Raw genomic sequence first — 20,761 nt, 5'->3', positions numbered from 1 at the left:
TAGCAGAAATAAGCATAAAACATAACAAGAAACAATCAACAGCTACCTACCAATCAGCACTTCCCTCTATTAGATAGGCTATGAACTACTTAGCAGAAATATACTCAAAACAGAACCAAAAAAAACTGACCACAAATACTCACCCTATACTCTGCTCTCAGCTCCCTTGTGCCAGCGACACCTGTGAATTCTGACACCACTCCTTCGTTGTGTCACTTGCCGACTGTTTCCCTCGCAGGTAGTCCGCTCACTCAGACTCCCAGGCCTCTGCTCCGCGCTGCTTTTATCCCCGGTCTCCGACTCCGTTCCTCACGCAGGACATGCTTTCCAAGTATTTCTCAGCCTCACAGATGCACTGTAGCGACTCCAGCTGCCGTTTAAGCTCCAAAATCCGGTGCTCGAGTTGCTGCAGTCGGCGACACTTACGGCACACGTGGTTGTCCAGGCTGCAAGAAGCGTCCAGGATTTCCCACATGGCACAGGATGTGCAAATCACGGGACTGAGCTGCCCTGTGATGTCACACCTTATTTTTTGGAAATCGTGGAAGACCCCGCCACCATAGCTGCTGTCAGCAATTAGGTCCTCGCTATTTAAAGTACTCTGCCGCTCTGGCTCTCCACTCCCACTCTGTTTAAAGTACTCTGCCGCTCTGTCTCTCCACTCCCGCTCTGTTTAAAGTACTCTGCCGCTCTGGCTCTCCACTCCCACTCTGTTTAAAGTACTCTGCCACTCTGTCTCTCCACTCCCGCTCTGTTTAAAGTACTCTGCCGCTCTGTCTCTCCACTCCCGCTCTGTTTAAAGTACTCTGCCGCTCTGTCTCTCCACTCCCACTCTGTTTAAAGTACTCTGCCACTCTGTCTCTCCACTCCCGCTCTGTTTAAAGTACTCTGCCGCTCTGGCTCTCTGTTTAAAGTACTCTGCTGATCTGGCTCTCCACTCGCGCTCTGTTTAAAGTACTCTGCCGCTCTGTCTCTCCACTCCCGCTCTCTTTAAAGTACTCTGGCTCTCTGCTCCCGCTCTGTTTAAAGTACTCTGCCGCTCTGGCTCTCCACTCCCACTCTGTTTAAAGTACTCTGCTGCTCTGGCTCCTTGCTCCCACTCTGTTTAAAGTACTCTGCCGCTCTGGCTCTCTGCTCCCGCTCTGTTTAAAGTACTCTGCCGCTCTGGCTCTTACGCTGTTTAAAGTAGAAATTCGTTTTGAAGCTAATTTCTACAAATCCTACCATATATCAAGAAATCGCCCCTAGGAATTATAAGATCCTCCAGCACTCCAGTTACTATTATCCATCTCGTGGATAATTCTGACTAAGTATTATATATTCCTAGCCCTCAACTGTTCCAATTTGGAACCCTGAATTTGGAATTTTTATTTCTATATTTTTCTCTACTTTCATTTCAATTCTTCTGATGGGTACCAATGTGTTTAACTCTATCCTGGTTGTTTCATTAATTTGTATGTAGAATATCGGTTTCTGTATGAAGCATTTGTAAGAGCCTTGCGTAATAAGTTTAAATTAGTAACGATGCAGTATATATTCTCACTCACCTGAGCCACATTTACCATTCCATATAGTGATGTCAGTGTGACTGAGCATATCTGGGACACATTCCATGGTGCATCTCTGTCATGCCTTCCACATACTGGTTGCCTCACCTGCAGCACATCACATATGCACACACAGTGGTATCCCCAGATCATGCCACACGAGACATCAGATACAAGCCATTCCTGACTTTCTGGCCTGTATATTAAAAGATCGGGTGGGGGAAGGGTAGATGGCCTGGGGGTATTTGATTAAAATCTCTTCCATTGTCGGGTAGTGGCCAGGTTGTGAAATATATTCTCCTCATTATTATAGACAAGGACTCAACCATCGCCGAGAACCATCTCTGAGAAAGCTATCAACGAACTATTCTTAACTGCACTGCCCTGACTTGCGTGCCTTGGGACGTTTTGCTACGTTAAAGGCGCTATATAAATGCAAGTTGTTGTTGTTGTAGATTGTATATTAATTGTAGATTGGTACCTTTTAGCGGGTCGTGCCCACATGTCCTTTTCCCTGATCCCTCATTTGGCACGGGTATGGTAGTGTCGTGGTTCTGTTACTCGACTAATAATCCACAGGCCTGGACTACTAATCTAGCAGTTCAAATCCCACCATTGAGAATTTGAATTCATTGTAAACATTTTGAAGTAAAAACCTAATATCAGTGAAAAGTGACTGAAGCTGTTGAATTGTCATAAAAACCCAATTGGTTCACTAATGTCCTTTAGGGAAGAAAACCTACCGGCCTTACCTGACCTGGGCTTTAGGTGACTCCAATTCCACACTAACACGGTTGACTCTTAACTGCTTCTCTGAAGTAGTTTACCAAGCCACTGAGTTGTATCACTACCTTTGCAGGGCAACTAAGGATGGGCATTAAATGCCAACCTTGGCAACAGTGCCCACATTTGAGAATGAATAAAAATTAATTTACAAATATCACCCGTGATCACTTAGAGTGCTGATTTTAGACCCCAGTTTTGTGATGCAATTTTCTTGCTTCCACCACATATCCTCACCAACTTCCGATGTCTAATTGACATGTACTATAGTACCACCTTATCATCTCATTTACAATAAGCTATATACAGCTAGTTATTGTAACTCCCATTAAAACACAGACCAGTAGTTTCATCACACTTTGGTCCTATGCATCATTAATACTTTTACTGAGTTTATTAAACCCTTCTTGGATCGCTTTATATTGTAGCACATTGACTATAGTCAGTATTGAATGAAGTCAGTCCTTTTCTTTTCTTGAGTGTGTGGGTGGCCTTCTCCTTACATTTTGCACAGGTCATATTGTAAGTCTGAGAGACCATTGTGTTCTTTAAGTACCCGTACAACTGTACATCCCTGATTTGGCATTGCTTACAAACAAGTGATGTCCAGGCTGAGGGGATTGACAGTGGAGGAAAAAGGGATTGTACTTGCATTCAGAGGTAACCGCCATGGCTCCCCCATCTTGAGCACTTGGTTATGGAAGCTGAGATAGGACACTGAGTGGGTTAAACCTGAGCCATTGAGAGGAGAAGCTTGACTCCACCTTGTGACCATGCTGTGAAAAGACATGACGCTTGGTGACGTTCCTCTGGTGTTTCTGTGGAACAATCGTTAGCACTCTAAACTGGAGTCCTAAAACCTAAAAAAACTAACCTAAAACATGATTTTTTTTTTTTACACATAGCACTGTAACCTAGCAAAAAGATCTTAAATTCTTAATTACTAGGGTAATAAAGGAATTAGAATCATGCCACCTAAAGGGGTTAATTACTCCTTAAAAATATAATTGGGGTGGAGTCAGCCATCCCAAAAGGACTTGCTGTACGCAAGCACATTTAAAGAAGCACTGCAGTGAATTGAAAAGTTCCAATTGATTTAAATCTCAATTTTCATCTACATAAGACGAGGCATGATTCTGTAATTCTCAAAATTCACTTTACTCTTTGATATGCCATCAATAACTCAAAGACAAGGATTCAACTGAAGGCTTTTAATCACTAAGAACATTGCAGCATTGCAGGTCTTCCTACATCGGGTTCGTCTGGTAGGAATGACTCATACAGCTCTTGAGACCTTTATATGGCAAAAGACAGGGGCGTAGCCAATACATACAATAGGAACAAAAGGGGGCGGTTCACACAATACAAGCAGGTAAAACACATGGGCTGATGAAGGCATATATTTCATCACACTCTTTGTGCATTTAATGGTGGTATAATGCTGTGGATTCATAAAATCTGCTGCAATCAATATAATGTAAATAAGCTTGAACAGAGATCACAGTACCCTAAAGTCACAGGTATGATTTGTCCAATCAATGTGTATATAAATTCTGCCAAATAAATTTCAGGCTAAATGGATCTAGGTTGCTTATCTTTAATTTGAAGTGTAGGGCCAATTTTCAAGCATTGTATTAGTAAAGGCACAGAAGTCCCAATTTCTAGAATTGCTACCTTAAGTGACAGTACCACAGGTATGCTGTATATAATTATACAAGAGAGGGGCACCAAAATGAAAGAAATGACATCCGTAGGATATAGAAACCTGATGAAAAGAAGCTATTAATTAGTTCATTAACTCTTGGACCATTAGACCTTTTTTTCCTTTTAGACTCCTCTCAAATCTGCTCTTCCACTTTGGATTTTTCTTTAGTTATCTGTCAATTGGCTTCACGATATTCATCGAACCTCTTGGTTACTCTCTCTGTAGACATCAATAGTCCCTGTACTATGAATCCATTAATTAGGCCTTTATATTTCTTAATTATTAGTTTTCTTTATATGTCTTCTTTAAAACCGTTTTAAAATAGGAGAGTAGCAGTCAGTTTCAGCAGTAGGCTCGAAGCACTTCCCCCTGCCTTTTTAATACTTTGAGGAAATGCTTTTCTCAAAAAGGCCCCACAGTGTGTGGAGAGTTTGAGTCGTGATTTCTGCAGCTGGGAATGTCTTTTCTGCACCAATGTTTTTGCCGTTCTGCCAACACAGACCTGGACTTGCTGCTCACTACGTCTGAGAGTGCGAGACCACCAGGAGGTTTTCAACCCTCCCCCACCCACAGCAAGGGATTCTCAGGAGCCGGTTTGGCCATTCCCTATGGGCATCCCCTTATATGCCATTGCCATACAGGAGGAGGGGCAGCACATGGTGGAACAAAGGAGAGTCAGGCAGCATTGAAGGAGGAAGTAACACACCAGATATCAGCCCCCCCCGCCCCCATTGAATATAGAAGTGACAAGTCATATGAGGATCTTACTGAGCAGATGTGTATGAGAAAAGTGTGCAGGAAATAGGGCAGCTCTGGCACGACTGCATGAGGACCTGCAGTCGAGGTCATCTGCCCACACTGCTCCCTCTGTGGCTATGAAGGTGACCACAGCACTCAACTTTTGTTGCACAGGCTCATTTCAGTGGTATCTCAGTAATATCAGCCAGGCTATAGTATCGGCACACATTCATCAGGTGACTGATGCAGGAGGGCTGGGGAATTGATTTGACACCACAACTTATCTCCTTCTCCCCCACTTTCCTGTTGTTTTCCTATTCTAATATTTCTCCTCGGTGCAAACTGCGGGCCAGTATCAGGAGAGGTGGTTGGCTGCTCATGATCTATAAAAGGCTCTTGGGACTTTGCTCCTGGCATGGAGCCACTGCTGGGGCATCGCTATAGCTTGTTTCCGGACAGTCTGGTGTCACCTCCTATGTTACACTGGTGAGGGAAAAGGATAGAGGCCTGGCATATGCTGCTGTGCTGAGAGATGGCAGTAGACAGGTTAACTCCAGCTGTCAGCATTCCACAAAGCCCTGGATCTGTGTTCCCACTGATCAGTGGGATGGCGAGTCTAATTGTAGCTATCAGACCTTTGAGAGCTAGCAGCTGTGAGGGTTTGGAATCTGTTATCCGGGTGCTGTCTCTCCTCTCCTCTATTTCCACCAGAGCTTTGGTCAGTGCCTCTGTGGAGGAGGAGGAGCACACTGGTCCTTGGCCATCATTACAGCCTTGGTCCAAACATGGGATAGATTCAGAACAGATCTAGCAGCTCGAAACTGGGCATCCATGAGGCGCTGTGGGCCATCAGCAGCAACAGAATTGTATTCCACCACAATTTGTAACGTCATGGCTCGACATATCCCTCATTCTACCATTAACATCAAGCCAAGGGACTAACCCTGGTTCAATGAAGTGTGTAGAAAAGCATGCCAGGAGCAGCACCAGGCGTACTTAAAAATGAGGTGCCAACCTGGTGAAGCTACAACACAGGACTACATGCATGCTAAACAGTGGAAGCAGCATGCTATGGACAAAGCAAAGCGATCCCACAACCAACAGATCAGATCAAAGCTCTCCTGTCCCACCATATCATGAATGGTGGTGGACAATTAAACAACTATCGGAGGAGAAGGCTCTATGAACATCCCCATCCTTAATGATGGTGGATACCCAGCATGTCAGTGCAAAAGACAAAGCTGAAGTGTTTGCAACCATCTTCAGCCAGAAGTGCCAAGTGGATGATCCATATCAGCCTCCTCCTGAGGTCCCCACCATCACAGAAACCAGTCTTCAGCCAATTCGATTCACTCCATGTGATAAAGAAACGGCTGAGCGCACTGGATACAGCAAAGGCTATGGGCCTCGCCAACATCCCGGCGGTAGTGCTGAAGACTTGTGCTCCAGAACTTGCCGTGCCTCTAGCCAAGCTGTTCCAGTATAGCTACAACATTGTCATCTACCTGACAAAGTGGAAAATTGGTCAGGTATGTCCTGTCCACGAAAAGCAGGATAAATCCAATCTGGCCAATTACTGCCCCATCAGCCTACTCTCAATCATCAGCAAAGTGAAAGAAGGTGTCGTCAATAGTGCTATTAAGAGGCACTTACTCACCAAAAACCTGCTCACCGATGCTCAGTTTGGGTTCCACCAGGACCACTCGGCTCCAGACCTCATTACAGCTTTGGTCCAAGCATGGATGAAAGAGCTGAATTCTAGAGGTGAGGTAAGAGTGACTGAGCTTGACATCAAGGCAGCATTTGACTGAGTGTGGCATCAAGGAGCCCCAATAAAATTGAAGTGAATGGAAATCGCTCCACTGGCTGGAGTCATATCTAGCCCAAAGGTAGTTATTGGAAGCCAATCACCACAGCCCCAGGAGATGGCTGCAGAAGTTCCTCAGGGCAGTGTCCAAGGCCTACCCATCTTCAGCTGCTTTAGCAATGACCTTCCCTCCATCATAAGGTCAGAAGTGGGGATGTTCGCTGATGATTACACAGTGTCCTGACTCCCTAAAGCCTTTCCACCATCTACAAGGCACAAGTCAGGAGTGTGATGGAATACTCTCCACTTGCCTGGATGAGTGCAGCTCCAACAACACTCAAGAAGCTCAACGCCATCCAGGACAATGCAGCCCACTTGATTGGCACCCCATCCACCACCTTAAACAGTCACTCCCTCCACCACCGGCGCACCGTGGCTGCAATGTGTACCATGTACAAGATGCACTGCAGCAACTCGCCAAGGGTTCTTCGACAGCACCTCCCAAACCCTAAACCTCTACCATCTGGAAGGTCAAGGGCCGCAGGTGCATGGGAAAACCACCACCTCCATGTTCCCCTCAAAGTCACATACAACCCTGACTTGGAAATATATCGCTGTTTTTTCATTGTCGCTGGGTCAAAATCCTGGAACTCCCTCCCTAACAGCACTGCAGGAGTACCTTCCCCTCACGGACTGCAGCAGTTTAAGAAGGCGGCTCACCACCGCCTTCTCAGTGCCTCGCCAGCGACGCCCACATCCCATGAATGAATAAAAAGCAAATGGACAAAAGAGCTGACTTCCAGAGGTGAGGTGATGACTACCCTTGACATCAAGGCAGCACTTGACAGAGTGTGGCACCAAGGAGCCCTAGGATAATTGAAGCCAATGGGGATCAAGGGGAAACCTCTCCACTGGCTGGAGTAGAGATGTTCGCTGGTGATTGCACAGTGTTCAGTCCCATGCGCAAGTCCTCAGATAATGAAGCAGTCCATGCCCGCATGCAGCAAGACCTGGACGACATTCAGGCTTGGACTGATGAGTGGTAAGTAACATTCGTGGCACACAAGTGCCAGGCAATGACCATCTCCAACAAGAGAGAGTCTAACCACCTCCCCATGACATTCAATGGCATTACCATCATCGAATCTTCCACCGTCAACATCCTGGGGATCACCATTGACCAGAAACTTAGCTGCACCAGCCACATAAATAATGTGGCTTCAAGAGCAGGTCAGAGGCTGGGTATTCTGTGATGAGTGACTCACATCCAGACTCCCCAAAGTATTTCCACGGCCTACAAGTCACAAGTCAGCAGTGTGATAGAATACTCCACTTTCTTGGATGAGTGCAGCTCCAACAACACTCAAGAAGCAGGACAAAGCAGCCCGCTTGATTGGCATCCATCCAACACCTTAAATATTCACTCCCTCCATCTCTGGCGCAATGTGGCTGCAGTGTGTAACATCTACAAGATGCAATGCAGCAACTCGCCAAGACTTCATCAACAGCACCTCCCAACCCGTGACCTCTACCACCTAGGAGGACAAGGGTAACAGGCACATGGGAACACCATCACTTCCAAGTTCCCTTTCAAGCCACACACCATCCTGGCTTGGAAATATATTGATGTTCCTTCATCGTCGTTGGGTCAAAATTCTGGAACTCTCTACTTAACAGCACTGTGGGAGTACCTTCACCCCAAGGACTGCGGCTCACCGCCTTCTCGAGGGCAATTAGGGACGGGCAATAAATGCTGGCCTTGCCAGCGATGCCCACATCCCGTAAAATAAACAACATTTCTTTGGTGGGGTGCTACTGCAGATTCCAGTAAACTTGCCATATGCTCCACTAATATCTGCAATGAGGAAAAAGCTTCCCTGATATTACTGAAAATGAGAGCTTAAGAGCCACGCCTGTCAGTTGCCACACATCCTCGGAGACTGACCTCAGAGTCATAAGAACATAAGACATAGGAGCAGAAGTGGGCCATTCGGCCCCTCGAGCCTGCTCCGCCATTCAATGAGATCATGGCTGATCTGATCTTGGCCTCAATTCCGCTTTTCTGCCTGTTTCCCATAATCCTTGACTCTTGTCGTTCAAAAATTTGTCTACCTCCGCCTTGAATATATTCAATGACTCAGCATCCACAGCTCTCTGGGGTAGAACCGACATTACCGAAACGGCTCTCATCAGAATAATAAAAAAAAAACGGCTGTCAAAGTCACAAATTACATCCTTTGTGACTGTGACAAAGGTAAACTATCCCTCCTCGTCCTTCTTGACTTGTCTGCCGCCTTTGACACGATTGACCACTCCATCCTTCTCCAACGCTTCTCCACTGTCGTCCAGCTGGGTGGGACTGCACTCGCCTGGTTCCATTCTTATCTATCTAATCATAGCCAGAGAATCACCTGCAACGGCTTCTCTTCCCGCTCCTGCACAGTTACCTCTGGTGTCCCCCAAGGATCTATCCTTGGCCCCCTCCTATTTCTCATCTACAGGTTGCCCCTTGGTGTCATCATCTGAAAACACAGTGTCAGTTTCCACATGTACGCTGACAACACCCAGCTCTACCTCATTACCTCTCAACCCCTCCACTGTCTCTAATTTGTCAGACTGCTTGTCCGACATCCAGTTCTGGATGAGCAAACATTTTCTCCAGTTAAATATTTGGAAGACCGAAGCCATTGTTTTCAGTCCCCGCCACAAACTCCGTTCCCTATCCACTGACTCCATCCCTCTCCCGAACATCTGTCTGAGGCTGAACCACACTGTTCGCAACCTTGGTGTCATATTTGACCCTGAAATGAGATTCCGACCACATATCTGCAGCATAACAAAGACCGCCTACTTCCACCTCTGTAACATCGCCAGTCTCTGCCCTTGCCTCAGCTCATCCGCTGCTGAAACCCTCATCCATGCCTTGGTTACCTCTAGACTTGGCTATTCCAACGCACTCTTGGCTGTCCTCCCACATTCCACCCTACGTAAACTTGAGGTCATCCAAAACTTGGCTGCCTGTGTCCTAACTCACACCAAGTCCCATTCGCCCATCACCCCAGTGCTCGCTGACCTACATTGGCTCCCGGTTAAGCAGCGCCTCGACTTAAAAATTCTCATCCTTGTTTTCAAATCCTTCCATGGCCTCGCCACTTCCTATCTCTGTAATCTCCTTCAGCCCCACAACCCCGCTGAGATTTCTGCCTTCTTGAGCATCCCTGATTATAATCGCTCAACCTTTGGTGGCCATGCCTTCTATTGCCTAGGCCCTAAGCTCTGGAATTCCCTGCCTAAACCTCTCCGTCTCGCTACCTCTCTTTCTTCCTTTAAGACGCTCCTTAAAACCTACCTCTTTGACCAAGCTTTTGGTCACCTGTCCTAATTTATCCTTATGTGGCTCGGTGTCAAATTTTTTGTCTTAAAATACTCCTGTGCAGCGCCTTGGGATGTTTTACTATGTTAAAGGCGCTATATAAATACAAGTTGTTGTTGTTGTAGAGAATTCCAAAGATTTACGACCCTCAGAGAAGAAATTCCTCCTCATCTCCATCTTAAATGGGCAACCCCTTATTCTGAAACTATGCCCCCTAGTTCTAGATTCCCCCACGAGGGGAAACATCCTCTCAGCATCCACCCTGTCAAGTCCCCTCAGAATCTTATGTTTCAATAAGAACATCTCTCATTCTTCTAAACCCCAATGAGTATAGGCCCAATCTGCTCAACCTTTCCTCATAAGACAACCCCTTCATCCCAGGAATTAACCTAGTGAACCTTCTCTGAACTGCCTCCAATGCAAGTATATCTCTCCTTAAATAAGGAGACCAAAACTGTTCACAGTACTCCAGATGTGGTCTCACCAACGCCCTGTACAGTTGTAGCAAGACTTCGCTACTTTTATACTCCATCCCCCTTGCAATAAAGGCCAATATTCCATTTGCCTTCCTAATTATTTGCTGTACCTGCATGCTAATTTTTTGTGTATCATGTACGAGGACACCCAAATCCCTCTGTACCGCAGCATTCTGTAGTCCCCCTCCATTTAAATAATATTTAACTTTTCTATTCTTCCTACCAAAGTGGATAACCTCACATTTTACTCCATCTGCCAAATTTTTGCCCACTCACTTAACCTATCTAAATTCCTTTGCAGACTCTTTGTGTTCTCCTCACAACTTGCTTTCCCACCTAGCTTTGTATCCCCCTGGAGTGGGAATTGAACCACACAACATTCGAACTTAGAGGCGAGTGTGCTACCAACTGAGCCACAGCTGACTCCCTTAGATTAACACTTAAAATTCCCTAACACACCAAATTACCGAGTTTAGTATTCTGTAGAAGCAGTACTCCGTAGAACTGGACTCTGTGCTACTTACTTCCATGTGTTAGCGAAAGCCACTTGGTTTTTATACCAGCAGAAATGCCAAAGCCCTGAGTCAGTCCCTGCTGACAGTAATTACCAGGTAGACAGTCCTAGCTAGCCACGTAATTAACTGTGCAACTGCCACTAGCAGGCAGCTTGATTACCACTGTGAAAGAAACTACAAGTTAAGGTTAAAGTTAAGTTAAATGTCAAATGTTAAATGCAAAACTTTACTAAATTTTAGAAAGAGATCCACCCTTAAACTTCCCTCACTCACCAAATTCCCAAGTTGAGTATTTAGAGGCAAGTCCAATCTTTCTGTCTAATCGTCACACTTCAGAGTATCACACTTTGTGGCACATGCAAATTTTTGTGTCCCAACAACAGAAAATACCTTCGAATTGACATCAGCATTCAAGATGTCCACAAGAGCAATTAACCTCTAACTGCCCTCAGCATTCAGGATGTCCCCAAGAGCAATTAACCTCTAACTGACCTCCGCACTCAGGATATTCCCAATAGCAATTAACCTCTAACTGTCCTCCGCATTCAGGATAGTCCCAAGAGCAATTAACCTCTTACTGACCTCAGCATTCAGGATATTCCCAGTAGTAATTAACTAGCCTCAGGACATTACAGAAATTGGACGTTAAAACGACAGGCCAGGTGGCATACAACTCCACTTTGACAGAGGAATAAAACACTGTGCATTACAATATATGGCTATCCTGTCCACATAAAACAGCAAATCCTCCAACTTACCATGAGCAGTGCTACAGGAGATCTGCCAGCTCCAAATATGTTGGCTAGAATGTGGATCTGTGGTTCAGTGATCAGAATGATGCATGTTAAAATCAGGGAATCTCCTCCCCCACCCCAACCCCATCTCCGCCATTAAAAAACTACAGAATATCGAAGCGCTAAGTCAGTGGCGAACTCAGAGTTGGATTGGAACATTAGAAGAAAGACCAAGGTCCATCTGGTTCATCTACCATCCTGGTAGTCGCATGATACAACGATAATGGAGTTGTTGACTAATCACAGCCATCAATGTCTATCAATGAGTCTACAACAGACCCAGACATGAGGTGAGGAAAACCTCAGTGGTGGAGAACTTTGGGAACCATAGGTCCAAAGTCACCTGTTCCTCCCAAACATGCTACACTTACCACACGTCATGTCTCAAATTACTCACATATTGTAGCGCTAAATGTTGGGATTGGAGTGATTGGAAGCTGATGATTTCTATTTTTAAACAGGTGACTGCTGGTTCCTGGCTGCCATTGCTTGTCTAACTCTAAATGAGAAACTGCTGTACCGGGTCATCCCTAGAGATCAACACTTCACAGAAAACTATGCTGGGATCTTCCATTTCCAGGTAGTCATTCTCCATGAAGAGTATCGGTTACAGAAGCAGCCGGGTTATGCTCAGGGTCGGGGGAGCAGTGTGTTACAGCACCGTCTGCCGGCTCCGCTACTGCCAGCTGTCTAGTCTGTGCTACTTGTGTATCCTTCATTCCGCAGCATGCAGCGGAAATCTGAAACTCTCTTCCCCAAAATGCTGATGAGGCTGGGGTCTATTGAACATTTCAAAACTGAGGTTGACAGATTTTGTTTAGTAAGAGTTTCAAGGGTTATGAAACCAAGGCAGGTAGATGGCCTTAAGATACAGATCAGCCATTATCTCAGTGAGTGGCGGGACAGGCTCGAGGGGCCGAATGGGCTCCTCCTGTTCCTATGTATTTCTGAATGGCACTGTCCTTTAGTATGAGGAGAATTTCATGGGTTAAAAATTATGTTCTGCCCCTACTCTGAGCTGCTGCCAGCACTTTAAAGGGCAAGACCTGTGACAACACATTGGGCAAATCGCTTCTGTTTCGGGGGTGGCAGAGAAGAGACCAGTCAGTGACGTCAGATGCTGTCTCGAATTGTCCTTCTGCATGGTGCAGTCCCGCCCTGTTACACTTCCACCTGCCGCCCTGCCACACTTCCACCTCTCGCCCTGTTACACTTCCACCTCTCGCCCTGTTACACTTCCACCTCTCGCCCTGTTACACTTCCACCTCTCGCCCTGTTACACTTCCACCTCCCGCCCTGTTACACTTCCACCTCTCGCCCTGTTACACTTCCACCTCTCGCCCTGTTACACTTCCACCTCTCGCCCTGTTACACTTCCGCCTCTCGCCCTGTTACGCTTCCGCCTCTCGCCATGTTACGCTTCCGCCTCTCGCCCTGTCACGCTTCGCCTCCCGCCCTGTCACGCTTCCACCTCCCGCCCTGTCACGCTTCCACCTCCCGCCCTGTCACGCTTCCACCTCCCGCCCTGTCACGCTTCCACCTCCCGCCCTGTCACGCTTCCACCTCCCGCCCTGTCACGCTTCCACCTCCCGCCCTGTCACGCTTCCACCTCCCGCCCTGTCACGCTTCCACCTCCCGCCCTGTCACGCTTCCACCTCCCGCCCTGTCACGCTTCCACCTCCCGCCCTGTCACGCTTCCACCTCCCGCCCTGTCACGCTTCCACCTCCCGCCCTGTCACGCTTCCACCTCCCGCCCTGTCAAACTTCCACCTCCCGCCCTGTCACGCTTCCACCTCCCGCCCTGTCACGCTTCCACCTCCCGCCCTGTCACGCTTCCACCTCCCGCCCTGTCACGCTTCCACCTCCCGCCCTGTCACGCTTCCACCTCCCGCCCTGTCACGCTTCCACCTCCCGCCCTGTCACGCTTCCACCTCCCGCCCTGTCACGCTTCCACCTCCCGCCCTGTCACGCTTCCACCTCCCGCCCTGTCACGCTTCCACCTCCCGCCCTGTCACGCTTCCACCTCCCGCCCTGTCACGCTTCCACCTCCCGCCCTGTCACGCTTCCACCTCCCGCCCTGTCACGCTTCCACCTCCCGCCCTGTCACGCTTCCACCTCCCGCCCTGTCACGCTTCCACCTCCCGCCCTGTCACGCTTCCACCTCCCGCCCTGTCACACTTCCACCTCCCGCCCTGTTACACTTCCACCTCTCGTCCTGTTACACTTCCACCTCCCGCCCTGTTAAACTTCCACCTCCCGCAATGTTACATTTCCACCTCCCGCCCTGCCACACTTCCACCTCCCGCCCTGTTACACTTCCACCTCTCGCCCTGTTACACTTCCACCTCTCGCCCTGTTACACTTACACCTCCCACCCTGTTACACTTCCACCCTTCGCCCTGTTACACTTCCACCTCTCGCCCTGCCACACTTCCACCTCTCGCCCTGTTACACTTCCACTTCATGCCCTGTTACACTTCCACCTCCCGCCCTGCCACACTTCCACCTCCCGCCCTGTTACACTTCCAGCTCCCGCTCTGTTACACTTCAACCTCTCGCCCTGTTACACTTCTACCTCTTGCCCTCTTACACTTCCACCTCTCGTCCTGTTACACTTCGACATCTCGCCCTGCCACACTTCCACCTCTCGCCCTGTTACACTTCCACCTCCCGCCCTGTTACACTTCCACCTCCCGCTCTGTTACACTTCAACCTCTCGCCCTGTTACACTTCTACCTCTCGCCCTGTTACACTTCCACCTCCCGCCCTGTTACACTTCCACCTCTCGCCCTGCCACACTTCCACCTCCCGCCCTGTTACACTTCCAACCCTCGCCCTGCCACACTTCCACCTTCCGCTCTGTTACACTTCCACCTCCTGCCCTGCCACACTTCCACCTCCCGCCCTGTTACACTTCCACCTCTCGCCCTGTTACACTTCCGCCTCTCGCCCTGTCACACTTCCACCTCTCGCCCTGTTACACTTCCACCTCTCGCCCTGTTACACTTCCGCCTCTCGCCCTGTTACACTTCCGCCTCTCGCCCTGTTACGCTTCCGCCTCTCGCCCTGTTACGCTTCCGCCTCTCGCCCTGTTACGCTTCCGCCTCTCGCCCTGTTACGCTTCCGCCTCTCGCCCTGTCACGCTTCGCCTCCCGCCCTGTCACGCTTCGCCTCCCGCCCTGTCACGCTTCCACCTCCCGCCCTGTCACGCTTCCACCTCCCGCCCTGTCACGCTTCCACCTCCCGCCCTGTCACGCTTCCACCTCCCGCCCTGTCACGCTTCCACCTCCCGCCCTGTCACGCTTCCACCTCCCGCCCTGTCACGCTTCCACCTCCCGCCCTGTCACGCTTCCACCTCCCGCCCTGTCACGCTTCCACCTCCCGCCCTGTCACGCTTCCACCTCCCGCCCTGTCACGCTTCCACCTCCCGCCCTGTCACGCTTCCACCTCCCGCCCTGTCACGCTTCCACCTCCCGCCCTGTCAAGCTTCCACCTCCCGCCCTGTCACGCTTCCACCTCCCGCCCTGTCACGCTTCCACCTCCCGCCCTGTCACGCTTCCACCTCCCGCCCTGTCACGCTTCCACCTCCCGCCCTGTCACGCTTCCACCTCCCGCCCTGTCACGCTTCCACCTCCCGCCCTGTCACGCTTCCACCTCCCGCCCTGTCACGCTTCCACCTCCCGCCCTGTCACGCTTCCACCTCCCGCCCTGTCACGCTTCCACCTCCCGCCCTGTCACGCTTCCACCTCCCGCCCTGTCACGCTTCCACCTCCCGCCCTGTCACGCTTCCACCTCCCGCCCTGTCACGCTTCCACCTCCCGCCCTGTCACACTTCCACCTCCCGCCCTGTCACACTTCCACCTCCCGCCCTGTCACACTTCCACCTCCCGCCCTGTAACACTTCCACCTCTCGCCCTGTAACACTTCCACCTCTCGCCCTGCCACACTTCCACCTCTCGCCCTGTTACACTTCCACCTCTCGCCCTGTTACACTTCCACCTCTCGCCCTGTAACACTTCCACCTCTCGCCCTGTTACACTTCCACCACTCGCCCTGCCACACTTCCACCTCTCCCTCTGCCACACTTCCACCTCTCGTCCTGTTACACTTCCACCTCCCGCCCTGTTACACTTCCACATCTCGCCCTGTTACACTTCCACCTCCCGCCCTGTTACACTTCCAACTCCCGCTCTCATACACTTCCACCTCCCGCCCTGTCACACTTCCACCTCCCGCCCTGTCACACTTCCACCTCCCGCCCTGTAACACTTCCACCTCTCGCCCTGTAACACTTCCACCTCTCGCCCTGCCACACTTCCACCTCTCGCCCTGTTACACTTCCACCTCTCGCCCTGTTACACTTCCACCTCTCGCCCTGTAACACTTCCACCTCTCGCCCTGTTACACTTCCACCACTCGCCCTGCCACACTTCCACCTCTCCCTCTGCCACACTTCCACCTCTCGTCCTGTTACACTTCCACCTCCCGCCCTGTTACACTTCCACATCTCGCCCTGTTACACTTCCACCTCCCGCCCTGTTACACTTCCAACTCCCGCTCTCATACACTTCCACCTCTCGCCCTGTTACACTTCCACCTCCCGCCCTGCCACACTTCCACCTCCCGCCCTGTTACACTTCCACCACTCGCCCTGTTACACTTCCACCTCCCACTCTGTTACACTTCCATCTCTCGCCCTGTTACACTTCCACCTCCCGCCCTGTTACACTTCCACCTCCCGCTCTGTTACACTTCCACCTCTCGCCCTTACACTTCCACCTCCCGCCCTGTTACACTTCCACCTCCCGCCCTGTTACACTTCCACCTCTCGCCCTGTTACACTTCCACATCTCGCCCTGTTACATTTCCACCTCTCGCCCTGTTACACTTCCACCTCCCGCCCTGTTACACTTCCACCTCTCGCCCTGTTACACTACCACCTCCCGCCCTGCTACACTTCCACCTCCCGCCCTGCTACACTTCCACCTCTCGCCCTGTTAAACTTCCACCTCCCGCAATGTTACATTTCCACCTCCCGCCCTGCCACACTTCCACCTCCCGCCCTGTTACACTTCCACCTCTCGCCCTGTTACACTTACACCTCCCACCCTGTTACACTTCCACCCTTCGCCCTGTTACACTTCCACCTCTCGCCCTGCCACACTTCCACCTCTCGCCCTGTTACACTTCCACTTCATGCCCTGTTACACTTCCACCTCCCGCCCTGCCACACTTCCACCTCCCGCCCTGTTACACTTCCAGCTCCCGCTCTGTTACACTTCAACCTCTCGCCCTGTTACACTTCTACCTCTTGCCCTCTTACACTTCCACCTCTCGTCCTGTTACACTTCGACATCTCGCCCTGCCACACTTCCACCTCTCGCCCTGTTACACTTCCACCTCCCGCCCTGTTACACTTCCACCTCCCGCCCTGTTACACTTCAACCTCTCGCCCTGTTACACTTCTACCTCTCGCCCTGTTACACTTCCACCTCCCGCCCTGTTACACTTCCACCTCTCGCCCTGCCACACTTCCACCTTCCGCTCTGTTACACTTCCACCTCCTGCCCTGCCACACTTCCACCTCCCGCCCTGTTACACTTCCACCTCTCACCCTGTTACACTTTCACCTCCCGCCCTGTTACACTTCCACCTCTCGCCCTGTTAGACTTCCACCTCTCGCCCTGTTACACTTCCACTTTCCGCCCTGTTACACTTCCACCTCCCGCTCTGTTACACTTCCACCTCTCGCCATTTTACACGTCCACCTCCCGCCCTGTTACACTTCCACCTCCCGCTATGTTGCACTTCCACCTCTCGCCCTGTTACACTTCCACCTCCCGCTCTGTTACACTTCCACCTCCTGCCCTGTTACAGTTCCACCTCCCGCTCTGTTACACTTCCATCTCTCGCCCTGTTACACTTCCACCTCCCGCCCTGTTACACTTCCACCTCCCGCTCTATTACACTTCCACCTCTCGCCCTGTTACACTTCCACGTCCCGCTCTGTTACACTTCCACCTCTCGCCCTGTTACACTTCCACATCTCTCCCTGTTACATTTCCACCTCTTGAGCTGTTACACTTCCACGTCTCACCCTGTTACACTTCCACCTCCCGTCCTGTTATACTTCCACCTCTTGCCCTGTTACACTTCCTCCTCTCGCCCTGCCACACTTCCACCTCCCGCCCTTTTACACTTCCACCTCCCGCCCTTTTACACTTCCACCTCCCGCCCCGTTACACTTCCACCTCTCGCCCTGCCACATTTCCACCTCCCGCCCTGTTACACTTCCACCTCTCGCCCTGTTACACTTCCACCTCTTGCTCTGTTACACTTCTACCTCCCGCCCTGCCACACTTCCACCTCTCACCCTGTTACACTTCCACCTCCCGCCCTGTTACACTTCCACCTCCTGCCCTGTTACACTTCCCTCCCTCACCCTGCCAGATTTCCACCTCCCGCCCTGCCACACTTCCACCTCCTGCCCTGTTACACTTCCCCCCCTCACCCTGCCGCATTTCCACCTCCCGCCCTGTTATACTTCCACCTCCTGCCCTGCCACACTTCCACCTCCCGCCCTGCCACACTTCCACCTCCCGCCCTGCCACACTTCCACCTCCCGCCCTGTTACACTTCCATCTCTCGCTCTGTTACACTTCCACCTCCCGCCCTGCCACACTTCCACCTCCCGCCCTGCCACACTTCCACCTCTCACCCTGTTACACTTCCATCTCTCGCTCTGTTACACTTCCACCTCCCGCCCTGCCACACTTCCGCCTCCCACCCTGTTACACTTCCACCTCTCGCCCTGTTACACTTCCACCTCTCGCCCTGCCACACTTCCACCTCCCGCCCTGTTACACTTCCACCTCCCGCCCTTTTACACTTCCACCTCTCGCCCTGTTACACTTCCACCTCCCGCCCTGTTACACTTCCACCTCCCGCCCTGTTACACTTCCACCTCCCGCCCTGTTACACTTCCACCTCCCGCCCTGTTACACTTCCACCTCTCGCCCTGTTACACTTCCACCTCCCGCCCTGTTACACTTCCACCTCTCGCCCTGTTACACTTCCACCTCTCGCCCTGTTACACTTCCACCTCTCGCCCTGTTACACTTCCACCTCTCGCCCTGTTACACTTCCACCTCTCGCCCTGTTACACTTCCACCTCTCGCCCTGTTACACTTCCACCTCTCGCCCTGTTACACTTCCACCTCTCGCCCTGTTACACTTCCACCTCTCGCCCTGTTACACTTCCACCTCTCGCCCTGTTACACTTCCACCTCTCGCCCTGTTACACTTCCACCTCCCGCCCTGTTACACTCCCAGCTCTCGCCCTGTTACACTTCCACCTCCCGCCCTGTTACACTTCCTCCTCTCGCCCTGTTACACTTCCACCTCTCGCCCTGTTACACTTCCACCTCCCGCCCTGCTACACTTCCACCTCCCGCCCTGCCACACTTCCGCCTCCCGCCCGTTACACTCCCAGCTCTCGCCCTGTTACACTTCCACCACCCGCACTGTTAAACTTCCACCTCCCGCACTTTTACACTTCCACCTCCTGCCCTGTTACACTTCCACCTCCCGCCCTGTTACACTTCCGCCTCCCGCCCTGTTACACTTCCGCCTCCCGCCCTGTTACACTTCCACCTCCCGCCCTGTTACACTTCCACCTCTCGCCCTGTTACACTTCCACCTCCCGCCCTGCCACACTTCCACCTCCCGCCCTGTTACACTTCCACCTCTCGCCCTGTTACACTTCCACCACCCGCCCTGTTACACTTCCACCTCCCGCCCTGTTACACTTCCTCCTCTCGCCCTGTTACACTTCCACCTCTCGCCCTGTTACACTTCCACCACCCGCCCTGCCACACTTCCACCTCCCGCCCTGTCACACCTCCTCCACTCGCCCTGTTACACTTCCACCTCTCGCCCTGTCACACTTCCTCCTCTCGCCCTGTTACACTTCCACCTCTCGCCCTGTCACACTTCCTCCTCTCGCCCTGTTACACTTCCACCTCTCGCCCTGCCACACTTCCACCTCCCGCCCTGTTACACTTCCACCTCCCACCCTGTTACACTTCCACCTCCCGCCCTGCCACACTTCCACCTCTCGCCCTGTTACACTTCCACCTCTCGCCCTGTTACACTTCCACCTCTCGCCCTGTTACACTTCCACCTCTCGCCCTGTTACACTTCCACCACTCGCCCTGTTACAGTTCCATCTCCTGCCCTGTTACACTTCCACCTCCCGCCCTGCCACACTTCCACCTCCTGCCCTGTTACACTTCCCCCCTCACCCTGCCGCATTTCCACCTCTCGCCCTGTTACACTTCCTCCTCTCGCCCTGTTACACTTCCTCCTCTCGCCCTGTCACACTTCCACCTCTCGCCCTGTTACACTTCCACCTCTCGCCCTGTTACACTTCCACCTCTCGCACTGTTACACTTCCTCCTCTCGCCCTGTTACTTCCACCTCTCGCCCTGTTACACTTCCACCTCTCGCCCTGTTACACTTCCACCTCTCGCCCTGTTACACTTCCACCTCTCGCCCTGTTACACTTCCACCTCTCGCACTGTTACACTTCCTCCTCTCGCCCTGTTACACTTCCACCTCTCGCCCTGTTACACTTCCACCACCCGCCCTGTTACACTTCCACCTCCCGCCCTGTTACACTTCCACCTCTCGCCCTGTTACACTTCCACCTCCCGCCCTGTTACACTTCCACCTCCCGCCCTGCCACACTTCCACCTCCCGCCCTTTTACACTTCCACCTCCCGCCCTGTTACACTTCCACCTCTCGCCCTGCCACACTTCCACCTCCCGCTCTGTTACACTTCCACCACTCGCCCTGTTACAGTTCCACCTCCCGCCCTGCCACACTTCCACCTCCCGCCCTGCCACACTTCCACCTCCCGCTCTGTTACACTTCCACCTCTCGCCCTGTTACACTTCCACCTCTCGCCCTGTTACACTTCCACCTCTCGCCCTGTTACACTTCCACCACTCGCCCTGTTACA

General features: G+C 51.4%; 1 protein-coding gene across 6 annotated transcripts in view; it reads left to right on the top strand.

Annotated features, from left to right (window-relative positions):
• Positions 1 to 20,761, top strand: part of capn3a (calpain 3a, (p94)) — a 230,122-nt gene that overhangs the window by 72,657 nt on the left and 136,704 nt on the right. For all 6 annotated transcript variants that reach the window (XM_086003746.1, XM_086003745.1, XM_086003742.1 and 3 more), the window contains exon 4: positions 12,200 to 12,318. In XM_086003746.1, coding sequence (XP_085859872.1) covers positions 12,200 to 12,318 — 119 coding nt within the window. The remainder of the gene's footprint in view (positions 1 to 12,199; positions 12,319 to 20,761) is intronic.

The sequence above is a fragment of the Somniosus microcephalus genome, chromosome 12 (assembly GCF_052327205.1).
Source record: "Somniosus microcephalus isolate GS21.2 chromosome 12, FLI_Smic_1.0, whole genome shotgun sequence".
In the NCBI taxonomy this organism is placed as follows: domain Eukaryota; kingdom Metazoa; phylum Chordata; class Chondrichthyes; order Squaliformes; family Somniosidae; genus Somniosus; species Somniosus microcephalus.
Note: the sequence above shows the minus strand (reverse complement) of the source record. Positions and strands in the feature narration are given on the sequence as shown.